We start from the raw sequence: 25812 nt of genomic DNA on the forward strand, positions 1-25812 counted from the left end.
CTTCTCTTATTTGTTTGTTTTGTGTTTGTGCTTTTTTTTTTTATAATAATCATTTTATTGATATAAGTAAACGAAAATACGTTAAAAATTTGAGGTGTATTCATTTTCTATTATTTTAATCTTATCGATGGGATGACTTTGCTAATATAATAGAGAATAAGTTGTTTTCTAAATATTTATAACGAAATATTTCATTTTAATAGCATTGTACTATTAAAAATGAAATATTAATTATAAGTGTGAAAAGAGTTGTTTTTATACTTATAAATGAGCTCAATCTTGTAATTATTCATGTTGTTCCTCATTGAAAAGTTGTAATAGGTAGTAGATTGTTATGTAAAATATTGTACAAGAAATGATGTATTATTTAGACTCTGTCAACCCATTTTCGCAAAGCGAAAGCCAAAATTCGCACTGACAGAAGAAGAAAATTCGCATAGCGCACCAGTACCTGTGCGCTGAGCGAATAACATCAGTTAAAGTGCATCAGTTAAAGTGCAGCAGTTAAGAAAATTCGCATAGCGCCCCAGTACATGTGCGCTGAGCGAATTAATGAATTTAAGTGGCTTTAAAAGACATGACAGAGCGACAGAAACATCTTCTTCGGACAGAAGTTCCGGACAAAAGAAAGAAACGAAAACATCTCAGGAACTTCCGGAGACTACTTCAACGCATCAAGACACCGGGATTGCTTCAAATGTGTACGTTTTAGATGACTAGGAGTAGTTAAATTTCTCTTTCGTTGGGATTGGATGTAATGAACTCACTGTGATGTAAAGTAACTTTGAACATGAACGTAGATAGAGCACTTAAGTGATTTGGGATCTAGGGATAGAGTCAATAACTTGATCATTATTAACATTGGACTTATGCAAATTGTATATTAAATTGACTAAGGGATTATCATTTTAATATATTAATTTAGAACTAGTTGCTAAGGGATTAGGACTAGTATGCCTTGATGTGAATGTTTGAATGAAGTAATAAAATATTGAACAGAGTTTTATATTCATATGATTCATGAAACCCAATTCCAACGAAGTTTCTTTTAAATATAAATTCCTTGCACACCAACTGTTTGATAAAATACCAAAAATAGTTTCTTGTGTTGTTTTGTGCATTTTGAGGTCTAATTGAGTTATAAAAGGAAAAATTGTCATGTGTTGCACAATTCCCTTGGGAGACGATACTTTTACTTATTCACTGTATTACTTGGAACGATTTGGTATACTTGCCAAAAAGTTATCAATTAAAAAACCAATCGATTTAATAAAATTAAAGATAAAATAAATAAATTTAATTAAATAATAAGTTATTTGATATCCAAACTTATCCTAAAATTTTGGAATCAATCTAAAACTTCGAAAGTAACTTAATTATTTTGACTTTTAAAAGTATATATCGGTGTAAATTGATATGAATCGATATCAAGTTGCTAAAATCAACTATTTTACTTTACCATTGATGTGTTTAGCAGCATTTAAATTACCGCTTACTAATCTTAAGTTGTAAAAATTATACTAGAAAAAACCATTTTTATGCTTCTTTTGGAAAATTATCTTGAAGATTCAATTAATTAAAGATAAAATCAAATTCAGTAGACATAAAATAAAATAACATTACCATAGTCAAGTAACCATTATTCCTAATTGATGTCCTAGATTGTTTATCTCCAAAAATAGATGAGAGGTCATTAATTACGAAAATAATGGGGAACTAATTTATAATCAGGGAAATCAAGAAACAAAGATAAATATACCAGAATAAATTAATTAAAACACATTTTCATAGAAACAATAAGTATAAATGAATTAGTGGTAAAATAAATATTGGTTTATCTCACAAAACATTCTTACCAATTTATTGTGGATTATTTCAAAATATTAAGTCAAATCAATCAATCAAAGTCAAACGCTGAAACAACTTAATAAACACGAGTTTAAACATAATCTTTGAATTATTAAATAAAGTGCATAAATTTTTTGTTAATTGTAGTTAGGACGGGGTCATCTAAAGCACTTAAAAAAAATTTAATTATTTTATTGAAATTATTATATTTGCAACAATTCTTACACGTTTCCGCAAAGATTGTTGAGTTCCTAAACTGAGGGTGCGAGTAAAAGCTGTCTGAGCCCATTAATATCACCAACAGGGAGGCTAATGCTTCCTGCACCCCATGTTTTCGGCCTGCACCTCCTTTGGCTTGACGAATAACCCTTATATTCTTGATGAGAAAATTAATAAAAACCTAAATTATACTTTCTTCCACTTTCTTATCTGTATTCTCCTCTGTCAGAAGCTCAACTTCCATCTCCATTTCTCTATATTCCATAGGCAAAAAGAACAGCACAACCTTCACAACACAATCCCACAAATCAAATACACTCCAACTTTATTTATTTTCATAAGGTTATGAATGGTATTTCATAAAATATTCGGGTGCAAAAAGAAAATATAGGGATGCAAGAAATATTGACTGCATGAGAGTTTCTCCCTCCACCACTCCAAATACTCCCTACACCTCCACACTATTTTTTTATTCCAAAAATACTTTATTTAACTTTATTTATCTTTTTTAAAATTCTAAATCTTCCTACACCCCTCACCTGCCACGTCAGCTTTCCCTTTTAAACAGAAACCCTAATTCCATCAGCACCAACCTTGCCGCAGCTGCCACCAACCTTGTCGCCGCCAAACCCTATCTCCACCACCATCAACCTCGCCATCAGCCGCGAGCCTCCATGGCCACCACCATCAGAACCGTAAATCGTCGTCATCTTCAACCATCACCGCGAATCCTCTATTGACGCCATCAAACCCTAGCGTCACCACCATCCTCACCACCAATCCTCAGCAAGCCGCCTCCGCCATTAACGCACCAGCGCCTCTCCATGAGCTACTCGCACCAGGCCGCACCACGAGAACCACTTTGTGTCGACGTCGCACCATCTACAGTAGCAAGATCATCTTCTTCACCAGAAACCTCCATTGTGAAACCTTCACCAACCTAAATCGTTCCTCTGTGCAAGCGTCTTCTTCTCCATCATCTCCTCCCTCGCGTCTTCATCTTCAACCCTACGCTCAGAAAAACCAGCCCAAGAACCCCAAATCAAACCCATAACAGAACCCCAAAAACCTAATGTCGTCGCTACGAGTCGGAAGACCTGCAAGAAGAAATCAGAGCAAACCCAAAATCCAATCGCTCCTGTGACGGTCAGGATTGACGAGAGGAAGGCCGGGGTCGGGACGTCGTTTTCGCCGTTAAGGAATGTCCCCGACACCGGAAAGTCACCGAAATTAAGAGGGTCGCCAGAGAAAGAAGAGCGACCACTGAAGTTTTCTCTGACGCTGGTGGAGGGAGTAACTCTCACCTCTTTCTCCGGCAAGGTTGGTGACAGCGACGACAAGGTTGGTGGTGATTGAACTAGGGTTAGAAGAGAAAGCTGATGTGGGAGGTGAGGGGGTGTAGCGAGATTTAAGATTTTAAAAAAGAAATAAAATTAAATTAATGTAGGATATTTTTGAAATAAAAAAATAGTGTGGAAGTATAGAAAGCACTTGGGATGGTGGAAGGAGCAACACTCTAATTACAGAGAGAATACACGAGTTTGAGGCCCAATATGGATCAAAACCAAAAAGTAGAAAGAAACAGAGGGCAATTTCTTTTTAAACTCCCTCTAATTACTATTAGACTCATTTTTTCGCTTTTCTTAAATTAATTCACAATAACATAGATTTTCATTCCGCCTGCCAATACTTCCATTCACCAATTGGAATTTTCGTCAAAACTTGAAAATCTTACTAACAAGGTATTCCATGTTCACTTGCGATTGTACATAAATAAAAAAAATAGAACAAACAAAAAAATAGAACAAACGGAAAAAAATTTTAAAAGATAAAGTCTAAGAAGTATTTTAAGAAAATACTTTGAGACAACTTGGGAAACTATATTTTAATAATTTTTTTTAATAATTTTTTGATAAAATATATTATTATTTTATTGATTCGTATATTTAAAATGGACGAATTATAAGTTATCATTTTTATAAAAATATTGTTAAAAAAAGTTGTTAAAAAAATACTTTCTTTTTAGAATTGTTCCGAAAAGTGCTGCTGAAGATTATTCCAAAACGAAGAACGAAAAGATTTTGATAAAAAAATTACGTGAATAGTTTAATATATTGGAATGCGATGAACAAAATTAAAGCAAACACTTTATGCCCTCAACAGATAGAAGACAAAAAAAACTGGTGAGGATTGATAGAGGAATCAGAAATGGAGGATAAAGATTGGGGTTTCGGTTTATACCTCTTTAGATCAAATGGTATTTTGGTAATGTTATTAGGGTGGTTGTGGGGTTTTTCACCGAAATAGGCAAAATTTTGAATCTACGTATTTAGCAAACAAAAAATTAAAATTTTATGGAAATAGACAAATCATGGGAACACCGACTTTAAATTTAAATGAAAAAAGTCTATCCTTCTGTCTAGCATATAAAAAAGAATAATTTAGATTAATTAAATTATTAAAAAAAGTGAAAATTTAAAAGGATATACGACTTCTTAAATCTTCACTTTTTTTAATTTTAATTAATCTAAATTATATTTACTTAATATAAATTAATGAAAATATAGTTTAAGTAATTTAATTTTAATCAATATTATTTAAAATTAATTAATTAACAAAATTAAAAAACAAAAAATAATTTAATTACAAACATTGTGCTTTTAACAACAAACAAAGAAAGATGATGAGTGTTGCTCAGTTTGGTCAAAATGGTTCATCCTATTATAGATTCATTTTATTAATTTAACATGTGATTAGTTTAATTTCACTTCAGCATTTAATTAGTGAACTTAATGCTTTTAAGAATATTTTAGTGGTCCAATTGTGGTAAAGTTGCTTAACCCATATCGCACTTGTCTCAGTTTTTTGAAGTACAGATAAAGTTATTGCTTGTATAATATAAAATGAGTTCTTTGGGCTTTTGGATTCTCTCTTTTCAAAATAATGAAGATATGAAAAAAAACAAAAAAAAAATAGTAGAAAATCTAAATTTGTACGATGTGAGGCCCTAAATAATTAGCAGTAATAAATCTCTGTCACATCAAATTAATTTACGTCACAACAAAGCTTATTTTCTTTGGAAACTCACTCCCTAATGGGATACGTCACGCTTCTGTGCACTGGAAAACTGTACCACATCATTTCTCTGAAAACATTAAAAACTCACTTTGCACCACATGCACATACGCCACCTGTCGCGGGAGAAGCTTCCAGTTCAGAATTTAGTGTGCAGGTATCAGCTTGGGACACGTTCGTTCGAACGAACTTGAGTTTAACAAAACTGGATTTTTGAAAATCTCTCTCACCTACACACACTCATCTTCTACCTCTGAACTCAACCCTTCATTTTCTCTACCTTCTCTCTAAAACTTCCAACTTCTCTCTACTGTAATTCTCATGTCTCTTCTCCGATCAACTTGCAGCACCGTAGGAACGTTCACCCAACTACAAGCTACCAACTGGACCGAACAGTTTCAAAGACTGAAACTGGTAAGTCTCCTTCAGAAGCTTGTTCTTAGGTTTCTGGAAAAACTAGGGTTGTAGTTGCATGCAAGTAGGTAGTCTAAGTATTCTGTTTTCTGTGGTTAGATTTGTTTTGGAAGAGTCAAGAACATAAGCGTAGTTGGACGAAGCCACTTTTGCATCTAGGACAAGTTTGGTTGTCAATCCGGGTAAGGGAAGCTTATATGTTTAATTTATACCTGCATGTTGTATGATCTGATTTGGATGTATGAACAGTGTGCTGTTTGAGCTGTTAAGAACGATCACTGATATTGTATATGTTTTCTGTTGGTTGAAATGCATGATGATTTGGATACGTATGAAAGTTGTATGATTATAGTATAGTTGGATTGATTAATATGATGAAATCTGTATAGTATGAGAATTTATCTTGGATATGAATTTACGAAGTAAGAATTACATGAGAAAGGTTGAGTTAAATTAGCTGAAAAATCTGGATATGATAATTTCCCTATGATAAATTACGGTCGTCATCGTACGGTCTTATACCGTTCGGTTTCCCTGAAAAAGACTTAGAGTAGAATTCTTTCATTTGGGAAGAATTCGGTTTGAGAACGAGCGTCCTCATTTGAAATACTATGTTTGAGCGTTTGGTTCAGCATAGAGTTGTCGTACGCCTTAAATTAAATAACATTGAATTAAGTAACGTTCGGTCTTATGCCGAAGCGTTCGTCCTATATAGCGCTCGGTCTTGTACCGAACGTTCGTCCTAAATAGCGCTCGGTCTTAAACCAAGCGTTCGTCATGATTGGTGCTCGGTCATCTACCGAGCGTTCGCATTAATGAAGTGTTCGGTCTTAAACCGAACGCTCGTCCTTATCTTTGATTTCTTAATGAACGTAAATAGCGTTCGTCCAAATATTACAATATTCATCCTCTCACGTTCGTACAAATATTGGCGTTGGTTCTGTATATACAAAATTTTACAAAGAAAAGTTCTAAGTGTTATTGACTATCCTTGGTATATTGAATCTGGTCCAAGATATTCTTCTTTATTACGAAAATTTACCAAGTACCATTATACCTTCAATAGAGTCAGTTCCTTCAACTGATCAAACAGAGAGTCACGTCCGTCTATCCAGTACTTCATTGGGACGTTCGTCCTAATTCTTCAAAGGACTGAACGTTCGTCCTTGAGTGCTCTTAAAGTTAAAGATGAGAATGATGTTAAATTATAAGGAATTACAGTGCGAACACTATATTAAGTGATTTTATGAGTATGGATTTTGGACGAGCGTTCCAAGGAGGAACGTCTCAGATATGTTAATATTAAATTTGGTAAAGTATGACTGTGGATAAGTTAAGACTCGCTGTCCATCCTGATGTTCCGTGAGTACTATCTTCATGTAGAGGAAGTATGTCATGCGTGGGAACGGCAGGAGGTCCTTAGTCCATAAGTTAACATGGGCGACGTAAGAACGGACTGACCTCGAGTGGCAGCTGTTTGGTGTATCCCAGTTACTACACCACTCGGGTGCAAGGACGCTTGTAACTACACAGATTCATACAGTCCAGACGGTCTGTCTTACATATATATATATATTTATCTCTATGTTGTTCTATGTTAAGTTACATGTTGTATGTGTGAATGGAAATGTTAAATGTATGTGTTAATTGTATGAATTAAATATTATAAGCTTACCCTTTCGTTTTCCTTGTGTTGTCATACTGTCTTTGTACGTTCGTCCTGTCTTGCAATGATCATCCGTGTGGATGTGAGCAGAAGGCGAGGCTACCCTGGAGGACGTGATCGAAGAAGAAAACTTGGTTGAAGTTGAAGTAAAGGCGGAGCAGTAGTACGCTCGTCTTTACGTTATAGTTTAGGACGATCGTTTTTGGGATGGACGTTCGGTTATATCTTTTTGTAAAACCGTTCGTCCTTATCTACTGTATTCATGTACTTAAACCGTTCGTTCTAGTTCCCTCTGTATACGCTTTAAGCGCGTTATTTTTGTACTGAATCCGTTTGGCTCTTGAAATTCACTTTAGTATTTAAAGACTGTTTATGTTACTGATAATTGTAATTAATTCTGATTTATGGTAATTACTGTATTTTGGGATGTTACATACGACAAAAGTTGCTGGATAAATTGAATAAAACAACTCAGCAACCTGTTATAAAAATTAAACCTGTATGCATATATCATGACCATTATGATTAACCAAAGTGAAAGTGGCTAAGAACTTTAAGATATGGCTTATCATATTTAACAATGGTATTTGTAAAACAAAATTAAGAGTTTCTACACCTTACCAGTTTCATCCTCCACCTCCCGATTTTTCTATTATTCCAATTGTGTCTTTGTCAGAATCACAGAGAATCTTTTGATTGTTTTTATCCATTCAACAGTTAAAAACAAGTACTTATCCTTTACTTCTCTGTCGCATTTCACGTTTTGAAATTCTACACCCTTTCTTCTCTCTTCTCGTGCGCAATGCTCCTCTCATCCTCCCCTCCTCCCTCACTTTACTTGTTACCATGCACAGACCTCTCCTCAGTGGTTGTCGTGGTGGTATCGTGGTGAGTGCTTGTAGTGGTGGTTCTTCTTAGCTTGGGTGTCTAGGTTGGTTGTTCTTTCCTTAAGCTTTGTATGATAAAAAGGTTGTATGTGATAATATTTGTTTGTATGGATTGTTTGTATGTAGTATTTTATGTGCTCTTTGTATGTGTTGGGATACATTTCTGGGTTGGATGGGACGAAGTATTGGATTTAATTTATTTTCCGTTCATATCTGTGTATTTATGTTCATATATTTATATTATGTTTTTATATTGTTTTAAACAACTATATATATCATTTTTACTCTCTCCTTATAATGGAATAATATACACAATTTTCATCATTTCTTTTCTCAGAGCGTGGTATCAAAAGAAAATTAATTCTTGATCACGTTCTTCCGCAGCCAATTCTATTACTGCCAAGATCTTTATCTTCTACCTTTTCTTCTTGGCTTTCCTACAATTTCTTCTCCTTCTATGGCTACTCCCTCTGTTACTCTCCCATCGTTATGTTTTATGTTTTAACTTTTCTTTCTAGGGTTTTCAATGAGAAACAATTGGGTGTTTTAATCACTCATAGTCCTGGATTGATTTTTGAGGAATCAGGAGGATTTTTTGGAGATTCGGGTTGTGAAATTTTTGTCCAATTTGAGGTTGTGAAATTCAATGGCTTTTGCAGTTGTTCATTCTTCTACTAATTCTCAGGCGCAGTCACATTCCTCAACTATGGGACTTTCTCAAGAGTAAATTCATGGTCTATTGGCACGTTTTCCTCAATCTAATCCCATAGTCACACATTATACCGATCTAATGAGTTCTTATAATGTTTCCACTTCTTCTTAGGATTAAGGTAATATATATTCCCAATGGATCCTACACACAGGTGCTACTGATCATATATCCAGTTCTTTGTCTCATTTTATTTCTTATCGTAGAATCTCACCAATTACAATATCACTATCCAACAACTCTTCATTTGCTCATTATTCTGGCATAGTTTCTCTTAGCCCACACCTTACTTTACATAATGTCTTGTTTGTTACTAATTTTTCAATCAATATTATTTCAGTCACAAAGTTAACTAAATCTCTATCTTGTAAAATTACCATTTCTGAATTTTCATGTGAAATACAAGACAAGGATTATTCTTTCCCTCCAACACAGAACATGCTCTCAAGGCTTTTAGTGATTCTGATTGGGCTGTTTTCCTTGACACTAGAAGGTCGGTGACTAGTTTTAATGTGTTCTATGGTGCATCCTTAATCAGCTGGAAATCCAAGAAGCAAGGTATTATATCTAGATCATCAACCGAAGCAGAATATAGAGCCTTAGCTTCCACAACATGTGAAATTCAATGACTTTTGTATTTGCTCCAGTATTTGAAACAGCCTCTACCACAACTAGTTCCTCTGTTTTGTGACAATCAATTTGTTATATAAATTGCACAAAATCCAAACATGCATGAGAGGATAAAGCATATTGAAATTGATTGTCATCTCATAAGTTCAAGCTGGTGTAATTAAGCTCCTGTCCATTTCTACTTCAACCCAACTTGTAGACATTCATACTAAAGTTTTGCATCCAACACAATTTCAATCTTTGTTGTCTAAGCTGACCATTAAGGATATATATGCTGCAGCTTGAGGGGGCATATTGGATTTAATTTATTTTCCGTATATATCTGTGTATTTATGTTCATATATTTATATTCTATTTTTATATTGTTTTAAACAACTATATATATATATATATATATATATATATATACACACATATCAATTGTACTCTCTCCTTATAATGGAATAATGTACACAATTTTCATCCTTTCTTTTCTCATAACACGAAGGTCGATGCCTTAACCACACTGGTTGAGAGCACGCCGGCGTTGGAAGAAAGGTTGCAGAGCTCTCCGCACTTGGAAGTGCAGTTGAGAGCTCACCGCAAATTAAAATGCAGTCTAATGGCAGTTGAAAGTGCGGTTCATACTGCGCCGCAATTGAAAATGCGACGGTCGCACTTCACTTGGAAGTGTGATTTCATTGTTGTTGCCACAACTTGAACTACGGTCAATTGCAATGTTTTTCCTTCTTTTCATTTGCTTTAGTATATTTAATTGTTTATTTGAATTTGATTTGTTTTTTATATTTTTTTTATATATTTTTTAGTTTATTTAAATATTAAATATTTTGGGGTTAATATTTTGTAATTTTGAGTTTTATTTTTATATTATATTTTTCTAAATTTTATTTTTAATGTAATTAATTTTTTTTAATTTCAGAATTTAAATTTGTTTGTTAATTTTTTAATCTATAATTATTTATTGATATTTTATTTTTCAATATGAATTATTATTTAATTATTTGTTGTATATTTTTTTAGTTTTTAATTGGTTTATTAATTTAAATTTAATTTGTTGTGTTTTGTGGTTTTTTAAACTTTTTTATTGATTTGTTAACAGTTTATTAATTTTTAATTTTTATTATAATACAATAGTACATGATTAAGAGTTGTTGATAGTTGAAAAATTATTAAATTATTATTACATTTTTTTTCAGATTTTATTAAATAAGAGCATAACTATCAATTGATAAGTTGAGGGTGAAACAGGTGAATCACTCCAAAATTAATCATACCATTTCTCTCTCTATATATATATAACATGAATGAGAATGAACACTGGAGAAAGTAGAAGTAAAGTGATATTTTTTCCCAAATTATAAACAAGAAGGCAGTGATAACTTACTGAAAGTAGGGTTAAAGGGCAAGAATGTGTAAAAATAGCAAGAATTTTGTCTGATATATATATCTAATCCTAGTTGATAATGAAAGGAGTAAAAGTTTTGAAGAGTTTATTTTGTTGGAGGGGAAACATAGGTTCTGAGAGATGGTGACTGAGTGAGAACATCAGGTGCAATAGTTGTGTTCTGTGCTCCACTCTTCTGCTGCATTCTCCTTCTAGCCATGTACCCTCTCACCCATGGTGTCACATCTTCGTTTATTTTTATCATGATAAAGAATATAATGCGATAGATCACAATCATGCTGAAGATCACACTCAGGTTAATCCACTTCGATCTGTTCACATCTATTTGGAACACTTTTTCCAAGATGTATTCTCCTGGTATCTTTGGAAGCTCTGGTGTCTGGTTGTCAAATATCAAGCCCCTCAAATCATTCTGGTACTGACCCTGAAAGAGTTTTCACAGTTTTTATCATCAAACTAAGATATAACACCAGCACATGGCATTCCAGTTTTGAAATGTGTTGCTTCTGTTACCTGCAGTGCCCAGAAGTGGAAACTGATGTATGACATTGGGTAACGCCAGACTGGCTTTGGGATATCATGTGGAAGCCATTTAGTAGATCCACTGTTGAATAAAAGGCAGAAATTTATAAAAGAATGATGAGAAGGTTGAATTTTGAGTGGTGGTTTAAAGGAAAAGATGGCATTGTTTTGGATGGATGTAATTTAATGCATACCTGAATTCCGGCTCTAATAATGATGCCCATGAGGAAGTTGGGGACAATGCTGGCAATTGCCATGAGGAAGTTGGGCACAATCCTTGTTCATGTTTTCTTACAGTTTAAGGTTATATAACTTGTAAGAAGTAAACTAATCTCTTGAATTGTTTAAGAATACTAACAAAGAAGAGCACTTTTTTTCTTAAAAAATAAACGATAAAAATATCAGTTCTTTTATTCATGTACTCTCTCAAAATGATACTGTACAAGACAAAGGAGAAAATACAAAATAGAAAAACCTAGACAGAATCACGTCGCATAAAAAATTCATTTTGTAAATACAGAAAACTACAATTTATTCATAAACTATTTGTATATAGTTATTATGGCTAAAACTTGTAGCTTCAATCTATAATTTGCTCATAATTTCCAAATTGGATCTATCAGGAAATCGAAAATATTCCCACTCCTTATCATTGATGCTCCTAAAGTATTCGTTCACCGTTTCTTCATCAACAAGCTCTAGTTTCGAAGGCTCCCACTACAAAACAATAGCAAACAAAAGTGCCAAAACAATATAAGTTTAAGAGAAATATTCAAAGTATATCAATAGAAATGGAACATTAGATATTATGTCTTACCTTGGGCTTGTTGTCTTTATCGAATAGCTTTGCTCTCGTGCCCTTTTGAGTAAATTCAAGACAAGAAATGTTACAACATAAATAAAACTAATCTCTGTATCCTAATTTCGAGAAAAAAAAATCAATATACAGTTAAAATAGTTATAACTTCTTATTGATGAAATATATGAACAAATTTATTTGAGAGGTGACACTTAAATAGTGATTAAATATCACAGTTATTCAAATTTAGACTTATCGTTCAATTAACAAAAACATCATATTCATTTGTTTATCAAATGGTTTTATTAATCACTTTTAAAATCATAAGCTGAAAAGTTAAAATATTTTTTTGGGTTAAATATGTTTTTAGTCCCTAAACTATTGGCCGTTTCTGGTTTTCGTCCCTCTTCCAAAGTAAGGTACAATTTAGTCCTCAATCTTTAAAAAACGTTCGTTTTAGTCGGAAAAACGAACATTTTGAGGACTAAAACGAGGACTAAAAACAAAATTTTGAGGACTAAAACGAACGTTTTTCTAAAGAATGAGGACCAAATTGTACCTTACTTTGGAAGAGGGACGAAAACCAGAAACGGCCAATAGTTTAGAGACTAAAAACATATTTAACCCTATTTTTTTTATACCGAAATATTTACCTCAGAGAAATTATTGCCAAGAGTTCCTCTCGAGAAGTGGGAGGCAATGATATAGTCTCGATAAAGACATTGGTCAATATTTTCCACCCGCCCTTTCTTAATCTAACAGTCAACAAAATCATTCTCATTAATATTACAAAATTTAAAAAAAAAAATATTAGTGTGACAGAAATTTGATTGTAATCTTGTGAATACAACCAAAATGAAATTTTAGAAAGTTCTTACAAAAGATACTAGAAATAATATTGATTAATATTTAAATGCATCATGGAATTTTCCTTAGTAAATAAAAAAGACAAATTACGATCAACAATTAAAATAAGTTGACTTTTATCCCTGTTGCTCTTACTGATTTGAGAAATATCTTGAGGCTAGTAGGACAAGATGAGCGCATGAAGCTTAACGCATTCGTAATCCATTTTTCAGCTCCATTTTCTGATTCGTGTTCTTCCTATAAAACATGATCATATGGTTCAAAATCATATTATATACGAAGCATTATTCAACATTGTAAAGGAGAAATGATACTATGCAGAGATATACTTACCAATGATTCGATTATTTTCTCCACAGTTTCTTTTGAGAAACATTTGTTTATAACTTCCAACCTTAGTTTGGTACAGTGAAAACCTTGTCATGTGTTTCAATTCTCAAAAAACACAAAATCTAAAGAGCAGAATCCTATGTAAGTTTTCCTGATTTACCTCCTAAAAGGGCTGTCTTCTTTCACGTTTGGTTTCTCTGCGAACGTTTCTATCAGTGCAGAAATTGTTGAAACATTTGGAGAATTAAGAACTTGTAAAGCATTTTCCAATGACGTTAGCTTCTGTTGCGCATAAGAATAATTTATTTGTACGGATTTATATTATAGTTCTTAGATATCACATTATTAAAACCAATTACAGTCAAAAGTATATTAATTGAGGAACAGGTGATAGTTTTATACTGTTGAAGGCACAAAATGTGTGGCCAAACCACATGCTGCTATTTCTGCTCCATCCAAACGTGCTCCACTCAACCCTAGATATTCCCCTTCATATTGCAAATTAATATCAATACAAAAAAACGAAAAAAACACAAACATGAATATATTTTTACAGATTTAAGAAGCCTACCAAAAAAGCCAGGAAGTCTAGAAAGGAAGTAATTGGCTCCTACATCTGGAAAAAGTCCTATAGATGCCTCTGGCATTGCAAATACCTACGAATAATGCATAAGTAATTCTGGATAATCAATGAAAAATTCAATCTTTTTTAATTCTAATGCTCTGGGAAGGGAAGTGATGATGACAGAAACTTACTGCTTTTTCAGTGACAACCCTAAACCTTGTGGGCATAGACAGACCTGCTCCTCCTCCCATCACTATTCCATTGATAAGAGAGACCTGATTCCACAACACAAAGCTACCAATTTTGTAAAACTTTTGTTCCATTTCACCAGAAAAGAAAAAAGTAATTTTGTGAAGGAAATTAGTGATGACTACGATTTGAAACTTAACAAACTCACTGTAGGCTTTTTATAGGTTGCAATCAAATGGTCCAGAGTAAGCTGTTTCCTGTAATATCTAGATGCATAGGTCCAGTGTCCTAGATTCATATATGTAGGTAAATGTTAAATAGCCAAGTATAGTTAGCTTATCCAACAACTTATATAGTTTCAAAACCATTAATTCAACATGTTCTTGAAATATGTTGAAAACTTATAATTTTTTCTAGTTTTGGATAACTGTACCTGCAACTAAAGACGTGATCACTGATACGACATCACCACCAGCACAAAAAGCTTTTCCATTACCCTAGTTAACGCCAGAAAACAAAGGATGGTAATTATGTCTCAATGATAATGGAAACGTATCATGCATAAACTAATAATTTAGATATTTAACTAAACAGATAGTTAATTTCAGAAAAAGAAAAAGTTGTAATTAGCTCAAAAGTATGAATTTTAATCGAAGAAACTGCAAACTGTGCTCATTCTTCTGATTTTCAATCCAACAAACACTACTAGAAAAATTCCCCGGGAGGTTATTTGCTTATCTTACCTTCAATATCACAAGTTGGACTAAAGGGTCATTCTCATACAACTCTAAATTACTACTTATTTGACAAATCTGCAAAACAGCAGAAAAATCCATTGTCAGTCCTCCACAAAAGAACCTATTTTCTCTTAGTTTAAAATGGGGCATCCTTTACAAATGAAATCACTTGAAACAATGACAGCTCAATTAATTAAGCTTCTTAGTAATTGAAGCAATCTACTTTAAACAATTTAAGAATTGGCTTTATGAACTTACCATTTCATGGTTAAGGCTGTTTAGCTTATTAGGTCTGTTTAGTATCACTACCTTCACACAAGAATTTCCAGTGAAAAGAACCTATAAAGGGAAGAATAGTCATACAATAATTTATCATAAAGAGCTTCGTATAATCAATTCATTATTAAACTACTGATTTCATCTTCATATGATTTTATCTTTATCTCTATTTTAAGGATTAGTTAGAACACAATTTTATAAGTTTAATTTCTTCATAACCTTTCTTTGCAGTATATCACTGTCCAAAAAGTTTTCATGACGGTACTATATTATCAGAAAATCTTATCAGAAGAACAAGAAGAAGAAAACCTGGTTTTGTTCCCTATCAAAGTTGAGAGTGGGAGCCATGTGCAATATGAATTTTTACAATAAGACAGTTTTGAAAAGAAGGCACACAAGTTGAGCTCAATAAAACCTCTCTCTATTTATAAATCTAATTATAAGTTATAAGAGGAATAGGAGAGTGGATTTTAGAGTTGAGCTGAGAAGGAAAACAAAAACAATATCAAGATGTTGGATGGTTGGCACATGTTACATGTCATATGAACAACCATAGTGTTATGTTGGTGTAAGGATTTAGCCACCTTGACATCTACTAAGAACAAATTGATGTGTTTTAGGTCAATTGAACTTTAGGTAAATATATCTTTATAATTAGTATGATAATTTGTTTGGTTTATAATTTTTTTTTTTAAAAAGTTATGTTGTGTTCATTTTCAAATTGGAATTTTGGAGGAGAGTGATTGGATGGACTTGGAGATATTTGAAAAGAAATTTTGTGTTGTTTATTTTAGGGGATTTAAAGGTGAAACTAAATAGAATAGAAAGTAAAGTATATGAAAGTTTGTGAATCTCGATATTTAGGTGGAGTGTATTGTATTAGAATATAAAATATTTCACTAGTGTAGGACTGACTTTTTATGATGGGTAAAATCGATCTGTTATGACAGATGGATTGGCGTCATAATTTTGGGAATCATAACAGATTTGTGCATTTTATGATGTAACAAAAAATCATGTCATAATAGGTTCAGCCTACTATGACATACTTTCTGTCATTTATCATAATATGTTTAGTCTATTATAATAAACTTTCCATTATCAATCATAATATGAGATATTTACTACGACGTACTTCAATTTACCTGTCATACTATGTGAGATTTTATGACGTAGTTATTTTCTGATGGAACAATTGTTACCGATATTGCACAGCGAAAATATTAGGTTTAATACCTCTTTTGGTCCCTCGAAAGGGGGCAAATGTTCAATTGCGTCCTACGTTTTTTAAGAAGTTCAATGTGGTCCCAACTTGTGAAAAAAGAGTACAATTAAATCCTTTTTGGTAACGGCGTTAATTTTTTAACGGGCCACCTAACAGGTGTACTGATGTTTGCAACGTGTGTAGGAAAGGTTACCACGTGGTTGTGTTTAGGGTTTACAACATGGCTGTGTGAGGCAACAATGTTCTTACATTGCAATGTTTTTTTTTTCTTTTTTTTTTTGAAAGCTGGATCAGAAACAACCCCAAGACCTTTTCGTAGGAAACCCTTATATATATATATATATATATATATATATATATATATATATATATATATATATATATATATAGATCCCCATCAAACCACCCAAAACTCATTATTTATAATTGTGCCACAAGGTTAAAACGAATTTAGAAACAAATATACAGTTAAATTACCAAGAAATAATCTACTTAAGTTCATTAAAATATCATTTCCAGCACTTGGAATATTGAGTTTACAATAAATCATTACAAACAGTCGTCGGTGATTAAGTTTCAAATATGAACATTTAATGCCTGTGAGAATTGCTCATCTTAGAATTACAAAGAATTCTAAAATAATTCATCCTGCATATAGATAATTCTATCTTTCAGACCAACTACGCTACTACAAACAACTAACTAATTGATGAAATTACAAAGAATAAATCACTTACATGATTTTCAGAGTGAGAATTGCTCATCTTAGAATTGGAATACAACTGCTAACGGTGTGAATGCATCAATTAGAACCCAGGTGAGATTCCAATATACCGGAGGCGCTCACCTTCGCCCAGACGGCCACCGCGCCACTGCTTCTTCGAACCAGCTACCGCGCCATCACCCCTACCGGTCTCGGCGTCGACGGCGACCTCAGGCGCCACCGGAACCACTGCCGCTAGCCACAGTCTCAGATCCCCTTTTCCTCCTCGCTCATCTCCGCGCGTGAGAGCGTCTCCCATCTTGCGTCCTCGCCGCCGCTGCCGACGACGACCTTCGCGAGTTGCGGCGCAAAGCGCCAAGCTCTCCCATCTCTTTCTCTTCTTTGTTCGCAAAAGGGGGCAATCTGTTTCCTTCTTTTCCGCATTTGAGAACGGCAACCCATGGAGGGTTTTGCCTCCGCTGCACGTGCGCCACCACTAGGTTACACACGTTTACCCTCACACAGCCACGTATTAACCTTCCCTAGACACGTTGCAAACTTCAGTACACCCTGTCAGCTGGCCCGTTAAAAAATTAACGTCGTTACCAAAAAGGATTTAATTGCACACTTTTTACACAAGTTGGGACCACATTGAACTTTTTAAAAAACGTAGGACACAATTGAACATTTGCCCCTTTTTGAGGGACCAAAAGAGGTATTAAACCAAAATATTATAACACAAAGTACGATATAGTTTGTTAAAAGCAAAGAGCTTGTTCAATCAATTTTAAAAATGATTCCTTTAATTTTCTCTTAAACATTTTATCAAACAGTTGATATGCAGAAAATGTAAAAAGTGTAGGGAATAAAAAAAATCACACAAATGATTTTTATCCTGGTTCGAATCAAAAGATTCTACGTCCAGTCGTTAATCACTATGAATAGTGATTAACCTTTTTCACTAAAAACAATTTCACAGTTTGTACAGATTATAGAATAGTGAATGTAAATAGAAAAGCAAAACCTTCATTCGACAAACGAATTGGAAGGAAGCTTCCTTCGACAAACGAACTGGAAGCGAGCAACCAACACTTTCCTTCGACAGACAAACCGGAAGAGTGCGGCAAGAATCTTCCTTCGACCAATGAATCGGAAGAGAACAGCTCTGACCTTTGATAGACAAAGTGCGAGCTTCTCCTATTCACAAGACTTGACAAGAGTGATGAACTAACACTTGAGAACTTTCTCAGATCACAATGTATTATCAAATGACTTAGATAAACCCTCTAAGGGTTTTAGACAACTATATATCGCCCACAGGTCTGAAATTAAAAAGACACAATACAACTTCCAGTGATAATAGATTATTGTAAGTAATAATCGATTATTCTAGTCCGTTACAAGGTTTTCAAAAGAGTGATAATCGATTATCCTGAAGAATAATCGATTATCTGCGAGACTTGGACAATTCTCATCTAGACCAAGATAATCGATTATTTCAAGCAATAATCGATTATCTGCGAGAGCAATGATTTTTGAAAAAGGCTCGTGATAATCAATTATTACATCAAATAATCGATTATATGTGCAGATATCCTAAAGACAGGAAATTTCTAAGTGTTTACATGTTCAAGGTTATTCCTAATACATTTTAAGTCTACAAAAGTGCTTTTAAATAAATTACAACTTCATTCTTCGAGTTCTTCTCTTGCAGCATCATCAAAATCATTATCTTTTAAAATATCAATGCATTTTATTGGTAACATTTTCATCTGTCATAATATCTCCCAAATATTATGACAAGTAATTGTTCACTTATCATAATACATGGTTTTCAAAATTAACCTATTATGATATATACAAGTTATGTACATCATAAAAACTTGTTTTTTTAAAAAAAATACATACTTGCATTTGATCTCCAATCAATTTTTCTCTATTATCATCTCATCCAATCAATTTATAATCAATATACCCTGAAACAAACAAAATGGAATTTATTTCCTACATTAAACTGTCTAATAATATTTAATATATTATTTCTACATGAAACTATATATTCAAGCCAAATATTACATTAACCTACATATATTACTAAATTGTAGTCAAGTTTCTACAATTTACTAACTCTTAGAAGAAGTCAATTTAATTCTAATGTCTTCAATGTCTGGATCTTTCATTGAAGATTAATCGTTAAAAATCTACAAATGAAATAATGGAGTTAAAACAATATTATATTAGAGGAGATATTATGACATGTTTTTCAAAACCAGTCATAATATATTATCAAAACAATTTCGAGTTTGACACTTTATCCCATGTATCATGACAGGTGCCCAATTAACCTGTCATACTATACACTAGTGCAGAAAGGGGTTTTAACGTCTCCCAATAGACGTCCGTCCACAAAAGCCCCAACGTATATAATTGACCGGTGGCATATTAGTAAATAAGTGGAACTGTAGACGTCCGTCCTGGGGCTAGCCGGACGTCTATAATGTTATGAACGTCCGTCCTTGGAGACGGACGTTTATAGGCTGAACAAAGTGAACACGGGTCAGCCCTTTGGACGTCCGTCCTTGGTCGCGACGGACGTTTATAATGTTATGGACGTCCGTCCTGGGGGACGGACGTTTAATAGGCTGAACTAGTAAACACCTATCAGCTCTTTGAACGTCCGTCCTTGCCCGAGACGGACGTTTAAACTTGAGTGAACGTCCGTCCTAGGTGACGGACGTTTATTGGGCTGAACAGTGAAAATCCATGTGCAGGCTTTGAACGTCCGTCCCTGGCCGAGACGGACGTTTATACTTGAGTGAACGTCCGTCCTAAGTGACGGACGTTCATTAGGCTGAACAGTGAAAATCCATGTGCAGGCTTTGAACGTCCGTCCGTGGCCGAGACGGACGTTTATACTTGAGTGAACGTCCGTCCTAAGTGACGGACGTTCATTTGGCTGAACAGTGAAAACCATTTGCAGGCTTTGAACGTCCGTCCCTGGCCGAGACGGACGTTTATACTTGAGTGAACGTCCGTCCTAAGTGACGGACGTTCATTTGGCTGAACAGTGAAAACCATTTGCAGGCTTTGAACGTCCGTCCCTGGCCGAGACGGACGTTTATACTCTAGCGAACGTCCGTCCTCGGAGACGGACGTTAAAAGGCTGAACGTTTATAGTTGAACATTTATACCCATTGCAGCCCTTAGACGTCCGTCTCAGGGGGACGGACGTCTACGAGGCTGAACGTTTCAATTTCCCAAGTAGGGAACTTACACGTCCGTTTTGGGAGGGCTCGGACGTCTATAATAAACACAGACGTCCGTGCCCCTATAACGGACGTTTAAGGTACTGACAGGGTGGTTGGATATTTAATTCTCTTCAGGCCCTCAACGTCAGTCCTACGAGGGCACGGACGTCTATAATATTATAGACGTCCGAGCCCGTATAACGGACGTTTAATGTACTGACAGGGGTGGTTGGATATTTAATTCTCTTCAGGTCCAGAGACGTCCCATATGCGGGGCCCGACGTTTATACTATTATAGACGTCAGAGCCCTCGTAGGACGGACATTGAGGATCTGCCATGGGGAGTTGAAACGTTCAGTTTGTTCAATATAATAGACGTCAGCTCCCCAAAACGGACGTTTATCATATTACAGACGTCGGCGCACCCAAGGACGGACGTTTAAACCCACCCGCGAATATCATTTTTAAATCATCAAAGACGTCACATTAGTGACGAACCTGACGTCTATACTCTTATAGACGTCCGTCCACAAGCTCGCCGGACGTCTAAGAGTATAATATCGTGCTCCCGCGAACCAGTGACCAGTTAACGTTTGGAAACGCACTATTCATCGTCTTCCTCCGCAAAACGCTGCTGCGCCATTGATTTCCAGGTGAGTTTTCTCGTTTTTGGACCGTTTAAATTCATTTTCAATCCGATTACATTGCTCTGTGATGAAATACCTTTGATTTGAACCGATTAAAAATCGTTTTCGGTCCGTTTTTTTGTAGACTCTTGCGTGTTCTTGGAGGCTTCTTTGACTGTTTTTGGACTGCGTTTTAGGCCGTTCACTCCTCCGTTTTCATCATTTTCATTTCGAATCTACTTTCCAGGTTAGCTTGTTGGTTGAAATTTTTTTGTATGCATGTAATTGAGTTTTGTGAATGCACGTTTTTTACTGGGATTTGAGGGTATTTGGTCTTCCCCCATATGTGCCAGTTTATATCACATTTTCTGATGCATTGGAGGTGATTGGGGGAGACAGGATGTTGAATATTTCCATCATTCAGCTGTGGTGCATGTAAGTTACTCAATTTGGTCTTTCATATTACTTTTATTTACATTGTTATATAGTTTCTAACAACTTAACTTTGTTGTTTTAGGTACATGGACACAATCGTTGTAGACCAAGGTCGGTCTTCCATGTACGGATTTGTTGAACCTCAGACCATTCAACCGTCTGGTAACACACTTCAAAACAGACAAGATTATTTGCAAACATGGATGGATGAGTCAAAAAGAGACGTATACCTTGTGCCATACATTGACGGGTAGGTGTTGTTATATGTGGTCAGTTTATTATTATAGTTTCGTTAATTAGTTGAATAACTATTTGTCCTTCGTGATAGGTCGCACTGGCAGCTGATGGTAATCCTTCCCAAACAATGTAAAATTATATTTTTTTGTTCGTTGCACAGGAGGATGAAAACTGAGTTGAGAACCATGCTTCAAGGGTAAGTGTTTCTCCAAAAATGACTTTGAATTTGATGTTCACCTTCAACTTTTATGATAAAATAGTCATATTAATTATACTTTGTGTTTTCAATCTGTACAGAGTTATTGGTAAATCTCGTGGTCAACTGGTTCAAGTTTTGTATCCAAAGGTTGTAAGTCATTTAACGTTTCCTTTTCATTTATGTTATTGAATGATCTAAATTCTTAACTATTTAGTTTGTTATTTTAGTGTAACCACCAGGTAGATTCATGGGAATGTGGCTTCTATGTGATGTGTTGGATTAAGACCATCATTCGAGCAGTCATTACAGATGACTGGAATGAGGTAATGATGTATACCTTCAATACATTACAAATCATATTCATCTACAACTATATATGAAACAATAATGAATCTTTGTTGAATTTTGCAGCGCTTCAAGACTACATCGCCTATTACAGAAGACACAATTAAACAGATAAGGCAGGAGTGGACCGCTTATCTTCTGCAAAGATGGAGTTAGGAATAGTTATATTTCTTGTTGAACATTGTTTAGTTTTTTAGTTTAAGTTTTATGTTGATAGTTTGGTAGTGGATTGAACTCCACATTAAGTAGAACTTTGTTTATATAAAACGCATTTTTATATTATTGCAAAATTGTTCTGGGACATTTTTCTGCTTTTCAGGTGTGGTTTTATTGAAAAAATAAACTAATTTTTAAAAAAAAAACGCCCAGTAGACGTCCGTTAGTGCACAGTCGGACGTCTACAGACGTCTGTCAGTGCACACACGGACGTCCACCCCCCAGCTCCTACCTAAAACATTTCAGCAAGGTAGACGTCAGGGGGGAGGAGGCGGACGTATATATAGACGTCCGTCCAGACACAACGGACGTTTATATAGGCGTCCGTCCAGACACAACGGACGTTCATGTAAACGTCCCTCCTGACACAACGGACGTTCATGTCGACGTCCGTCATGACACAACGGACGTTCATGTAGACGTCCGTGCTGACACAACGGACGTTTTACAGAGACGTCCGTCCTGCCACAACGGACGTTCATGTAGACGTCCGTGCTGACACAACGGACGTTTACAGAGACGTCCGTCCTGCCACAACGGACGTCTGAGCGACGTCACCCACATAAACGTCGGGCGTACGCCGGACGTCAAAAGGCCAAAATATCGGACGTTAAAACCCCTTTCTGCACTAGTGATAGGTATATTATGACAAGTCTTCGTAGACCACTCATAATATCTTTTAAACTTATTTGCAAGTTTTTCACTGCGTTTTTAATTATGATAGGTGTCCATAAATATGTCATAATAAGTCTTACGTTTATTACGATAATGTCATCGGTCAACCTATTGTGACGGGTAGTTTTCATCCATCATAATAGGTTGTAATAAAATCTCATTTTTCCTAGGGTGTTTTATTAATATATGATGTTTTTTTATGTTAGCTTACATTCTCTTTTTTATTAGTTTGTTTTGTGTTTGTGTTCTTCTTTTACAATTATCATCTTATTGTTAGCATACTAAAATATATGTTAGAATTTTGGGGGTGAATATGTTTTATATTATTATAATATCATGACGATTGTATTAGTATAGTTGTTTTCTAAATATTTATAATAAAATGTTTTATTTTAGTAGAATTATTTATTAAAATGAACTATTAAAAAAAACTCAACTAATTTTAATAAAATTAAAGATAAAGTAAATAAAATCAATTAAATAATACATAGACGAGTTACTTGATATCTAAACTTATCTTAAAATTTTGGAATCAACATAAAAACTTTAAAAATAACTTAATTGTTTTGAGTTTCAAAAGTATACATCGGTGTAAATTAATATGAATCCGTATCATCTTGCTAGAAACAAAAAGGATCTTTAATATCAATTATTTTACTTTACATTGACGTGTTTAACGGCATTTAAATTTAAATTATCGCTTAGTAATCTTAAGTTGTAAAAATTATACTAGAAAAAACCATTTTTATGCTTTTTTTTGGAAAATTATCTTGAAGATCTCAGTTATTAAATATAAAATGGAGAGATAAAATAAAATAACATTACCATAAACAAGTAACCATTATTCCTAATTGATTTCCTAGATTGTTTATCTCTAAAAATAGATGAGAGGTTTACTAATTACGAAAATAAAGGGAAACTAATTTATAATCAGGGAAATCAAGAAACAAAGATAAATATACTAGAATACATTAATTAAAACGCATTTTCATAGAAAAAATCAGTATAAATGAATTAGTGATAAAAGAAATACTGGTTTATCTCAGAAAACATTCTGACCAAATTTATTGTGGATTATTTCAAAATATTAAGTAAAATTAATCAATCTAAGTCAAACACTAAAACAACTTAATAATGCACAAGTTTAAACATAATCTTTGAATTATCAAATAAAGTGCATAAATTTTTTGTTAATTGTAGTTAGGACGGGGTTATCTAAAGTACTTAAATTTTTTTAATTATCTCATTGAAATTATTATATTTGCAACAATTCTTACACATTCCCACGTTGAGGTCCTGAACTGAGGGTGCGAGTAAAAGCTGGGTTCAGCCCATTAGATGTCACCAACAGAAAGAGGCTAATGCTTCCTGCACCCCTATGTTTTCTCCCTGCACCTCCTTTGGCATGACGAAATAATGCTTGTATTCTTAATGAAAAAATTAATGAAAAGCTAAATTATACTTTCTTCCACTTTCTTATCTGTATATCATCTATCAGCAGCGCAATCTTCATGTCCATTTCTCTATATTCCATAGGCAAAACGAACAGCACAACCTTCACAACACAATCCAACAAACCAAATACACTCCAACTTTATTATTTTTCATAAGGGTATGAATGGTATTTCAGAAAATATGGGGATGCAAACCGAAAATATACGGATGCAGGAAGCATCGAGAGAACACATGAGTTTGAGGCCCAATATGGATCCAAACCGAAAAGTAGAAAGAAACAGAAGAGGGCAATTTCTTTTTAAACTCCCTCTAATTACTATTAGACTCATTTTTTCTCTCTTCTTAAATTAATTCACAATAACATACATTTTCAGAAAATTGGCAATGAACAAAATTAAAGCAAATACTTTACGCCCATAACAAATAGAAGACACGAAAATTGGTAAGGATTGAGAGAGGAATCAGAAATGGAGGGTAAGGATTAGGTTTGGGTTTATACCTCTTTAGATCAAAGGGTATTTTGAAAATAAAAGAAGAAAAAGAGAGTTTAAACAGCAATTAGGAGAGTGTGAATAACAAGTGGGTAAAAGAGAAGCAAATATATCGAGCAATGTGAGAGATGAGAAATGTACATTAATGGGGAAACGTGTGGTGTTATTAGTACCGTTATTAGGGTGGTTGTGGTTAAGGCAGTGGCTGAAGGTTGGTGGTTGCTGCCATTATTACGGTGGTTGTGCTTTTAACAACAAACAAAGAAGGATAATGAGTGTTGCTCAGTTTGGTCAAAATGGTTCAACCTATTATAGATTCATTTTATTAATTTAACATGTGATTAGTTTAATTTCATTTCAGCGTTCAATTACTGAACTTAGTGCTTTTAAGAATATTTTAATGGTCCAATTGTGGTAAAGCTGCTTAACCCATATCACACTTGTCTCAGTTTTGAAGTACAGCTAAAGTTATTGCTTATATAATATAAAATGAGTTCTTTGGGACTTTTGGATTCTCTATTTTCAAAATGCCTTTATTTTTATATATTAAAACATTTTATTTTGAAGATATGACAAATAACAAAATTTAGCAGAGAACCTAAATTTGTACAAGAAAAGTTGGTGGATAAATTGATTAAAACAACTCAGCAACTTGTGATAAGAATTAAACATGTTTGCATATATCATGACCATTATGATTAACCAAGTGATTAGTATGGCTAATCATATTTAACAATGGTATTTGCGAAACAAAATTAATCATACCCTTTCTATCTCTATATATATAACATGAATGAGAATGAACACTGGAGAAAG

At 34.1% G+C, this 25812-nt stretch overlaps 2 protein-coding genes and 1 long non-coding RNA gene across 3 annotated transcripts; 1 reads left to right on the forward strand and 2 right to left on the reverse strand.

Moving 5' to 3' along the window:
* Nucleotides 1–2019: 2019 nt before the first annotated feature.
* Nucleotides 2020–3611, reverse strand: LOC148199770 (uncharacterized). The gene is made up of 2 exons (XR_015786223.1): nucleotides 2607–3611; nucleotides 2020–2353 (listed from the first exon to the last, which is right to left on the reverse strand). It is a non-coding gene; the product is annotated as an uncharacterized LOC148199770 (long non-coding RNA).
* A 7104-nt stretch (nucleotides 3612–10715) lies between these two features.
* On the reverse strand, nucleotides 10716–17388 carry LOC124833559 (putative 3-hydroxyisobutyryl-CoA hydrolase 3). Its single transcript, XM_088112776.1, has 16 exons — nucleotides 17201–17388; nucleotides 15361–15379; nucleotides 15121–15201; nucleotides 14869–14937; nucleotides 14559–14622; nucleotides 14334–14413; nucleotides 14128–14211; nucleotides 13943–14027; nucleotides 13774–13859; nucleotides 13532–13653; nucleotides 13375–13435; nucleotides 13177–13278; nucleotides 12828–12929; nucleotides 12193–12234; nucleotides 11367–12092; nucleotides 10716–11277 (listed from the first exon to the last, which is right to left on the reverse strand). The coding sequence occupies exons 1-15, from the start codon at nucleotides 17386–17388 to the stop codon at nucleotides 11961–11963; spliced, it is 1317 nt and encodes a 438-aa protein (XP_087968902.1). The 3' UTR covers nucleotides 10716–11277; nucleotides 11367–11960.
* Nucleotides 17389–21241: 3853 nt separating this feature from the next.
* On the forward strand, nucleotides 21242–22472 carry LOC148199771 (uncharacterized). The gene is made up of 6 exons (XM_088112777.1): nucleotides 21242–21378; nucleotides 21461–21628; nucleotides 21707–21811; nucleotides 21913–21961; nucleotides 22042–22137; nucleotides 22226–22472. The coding sequence occupies exons 1-6, from the start codon at nucleotides 21242–21244 to the stop codon at nucleotides 22313–22315; spliced, it is 645 nt and encodes a 214-aa protein (XP_087968903.1). The 3' UTR covers nucleotides 22316–22472.
* Nucleotides 22473–25812: the final 3340 nt, after the last annotated feature.

Source organism: Vigna umbellata, chromosome 4 (genome assembly GCF_029865625.1).
Source record: "Vigna umbellata cultivar VRB3 chromosome 4, Vumbellata_1.0, whole genome shotgun sequence".
Taxonomy (NCBI): Eukaryota; Viridiplantae; Streptophyta; class Magnoliopsida; order Fabales; family Fabaceae; genus Vigna; species Vigna umbellata.

Excerpts from the sequence above, each read along its gene's own strand:
- LOC124833559 (XM_088112776.1), bottom strand. The coding sequence starts at position 17,388 with ATGGGAGACGCTCTCACGCGCGGAGATGAGCGAGGAGGAAAAGGGGAT. Across the intron at positions 14,414-14,558 it reads GATCACGTCTTTAGTTGCAG|GACACTGGACCTATGCATCT; the intron begins GTACAGTTATCC and ends ATATGAATCTAG. Across the intron at positions 13,860-13,942 it reads TAGACTTCCTGGCTTTTTTG|GGGAATATCTAGGGTTGAGT; the intron begins GTAGGCTTCTTA and ends TGCAATATGAAG.
- LOC148199771 (XM_088112777.1), top strand. The coding sequence starts at position 21,242 with ATGCACGTTTTTTACTGGGATTTGAGGGTATTTGGTCTTCCCCCATAT. Across the intron at positions 21,812-21,912 it reads TTGAGAACCATGCTTCAAGG|AGTTATTGGTAAATCTCGTG; the intron begins GTAAGTGTTTCT and ends CAATCTGTACAG. Across the intron at positions 22,138-22,225 it reads TTACAGATGACTGGAATGAG|CGCTTCAAGACTACATCGCC; the intron begins GTAATGATGTAT and ends TGAATTTTGCAG.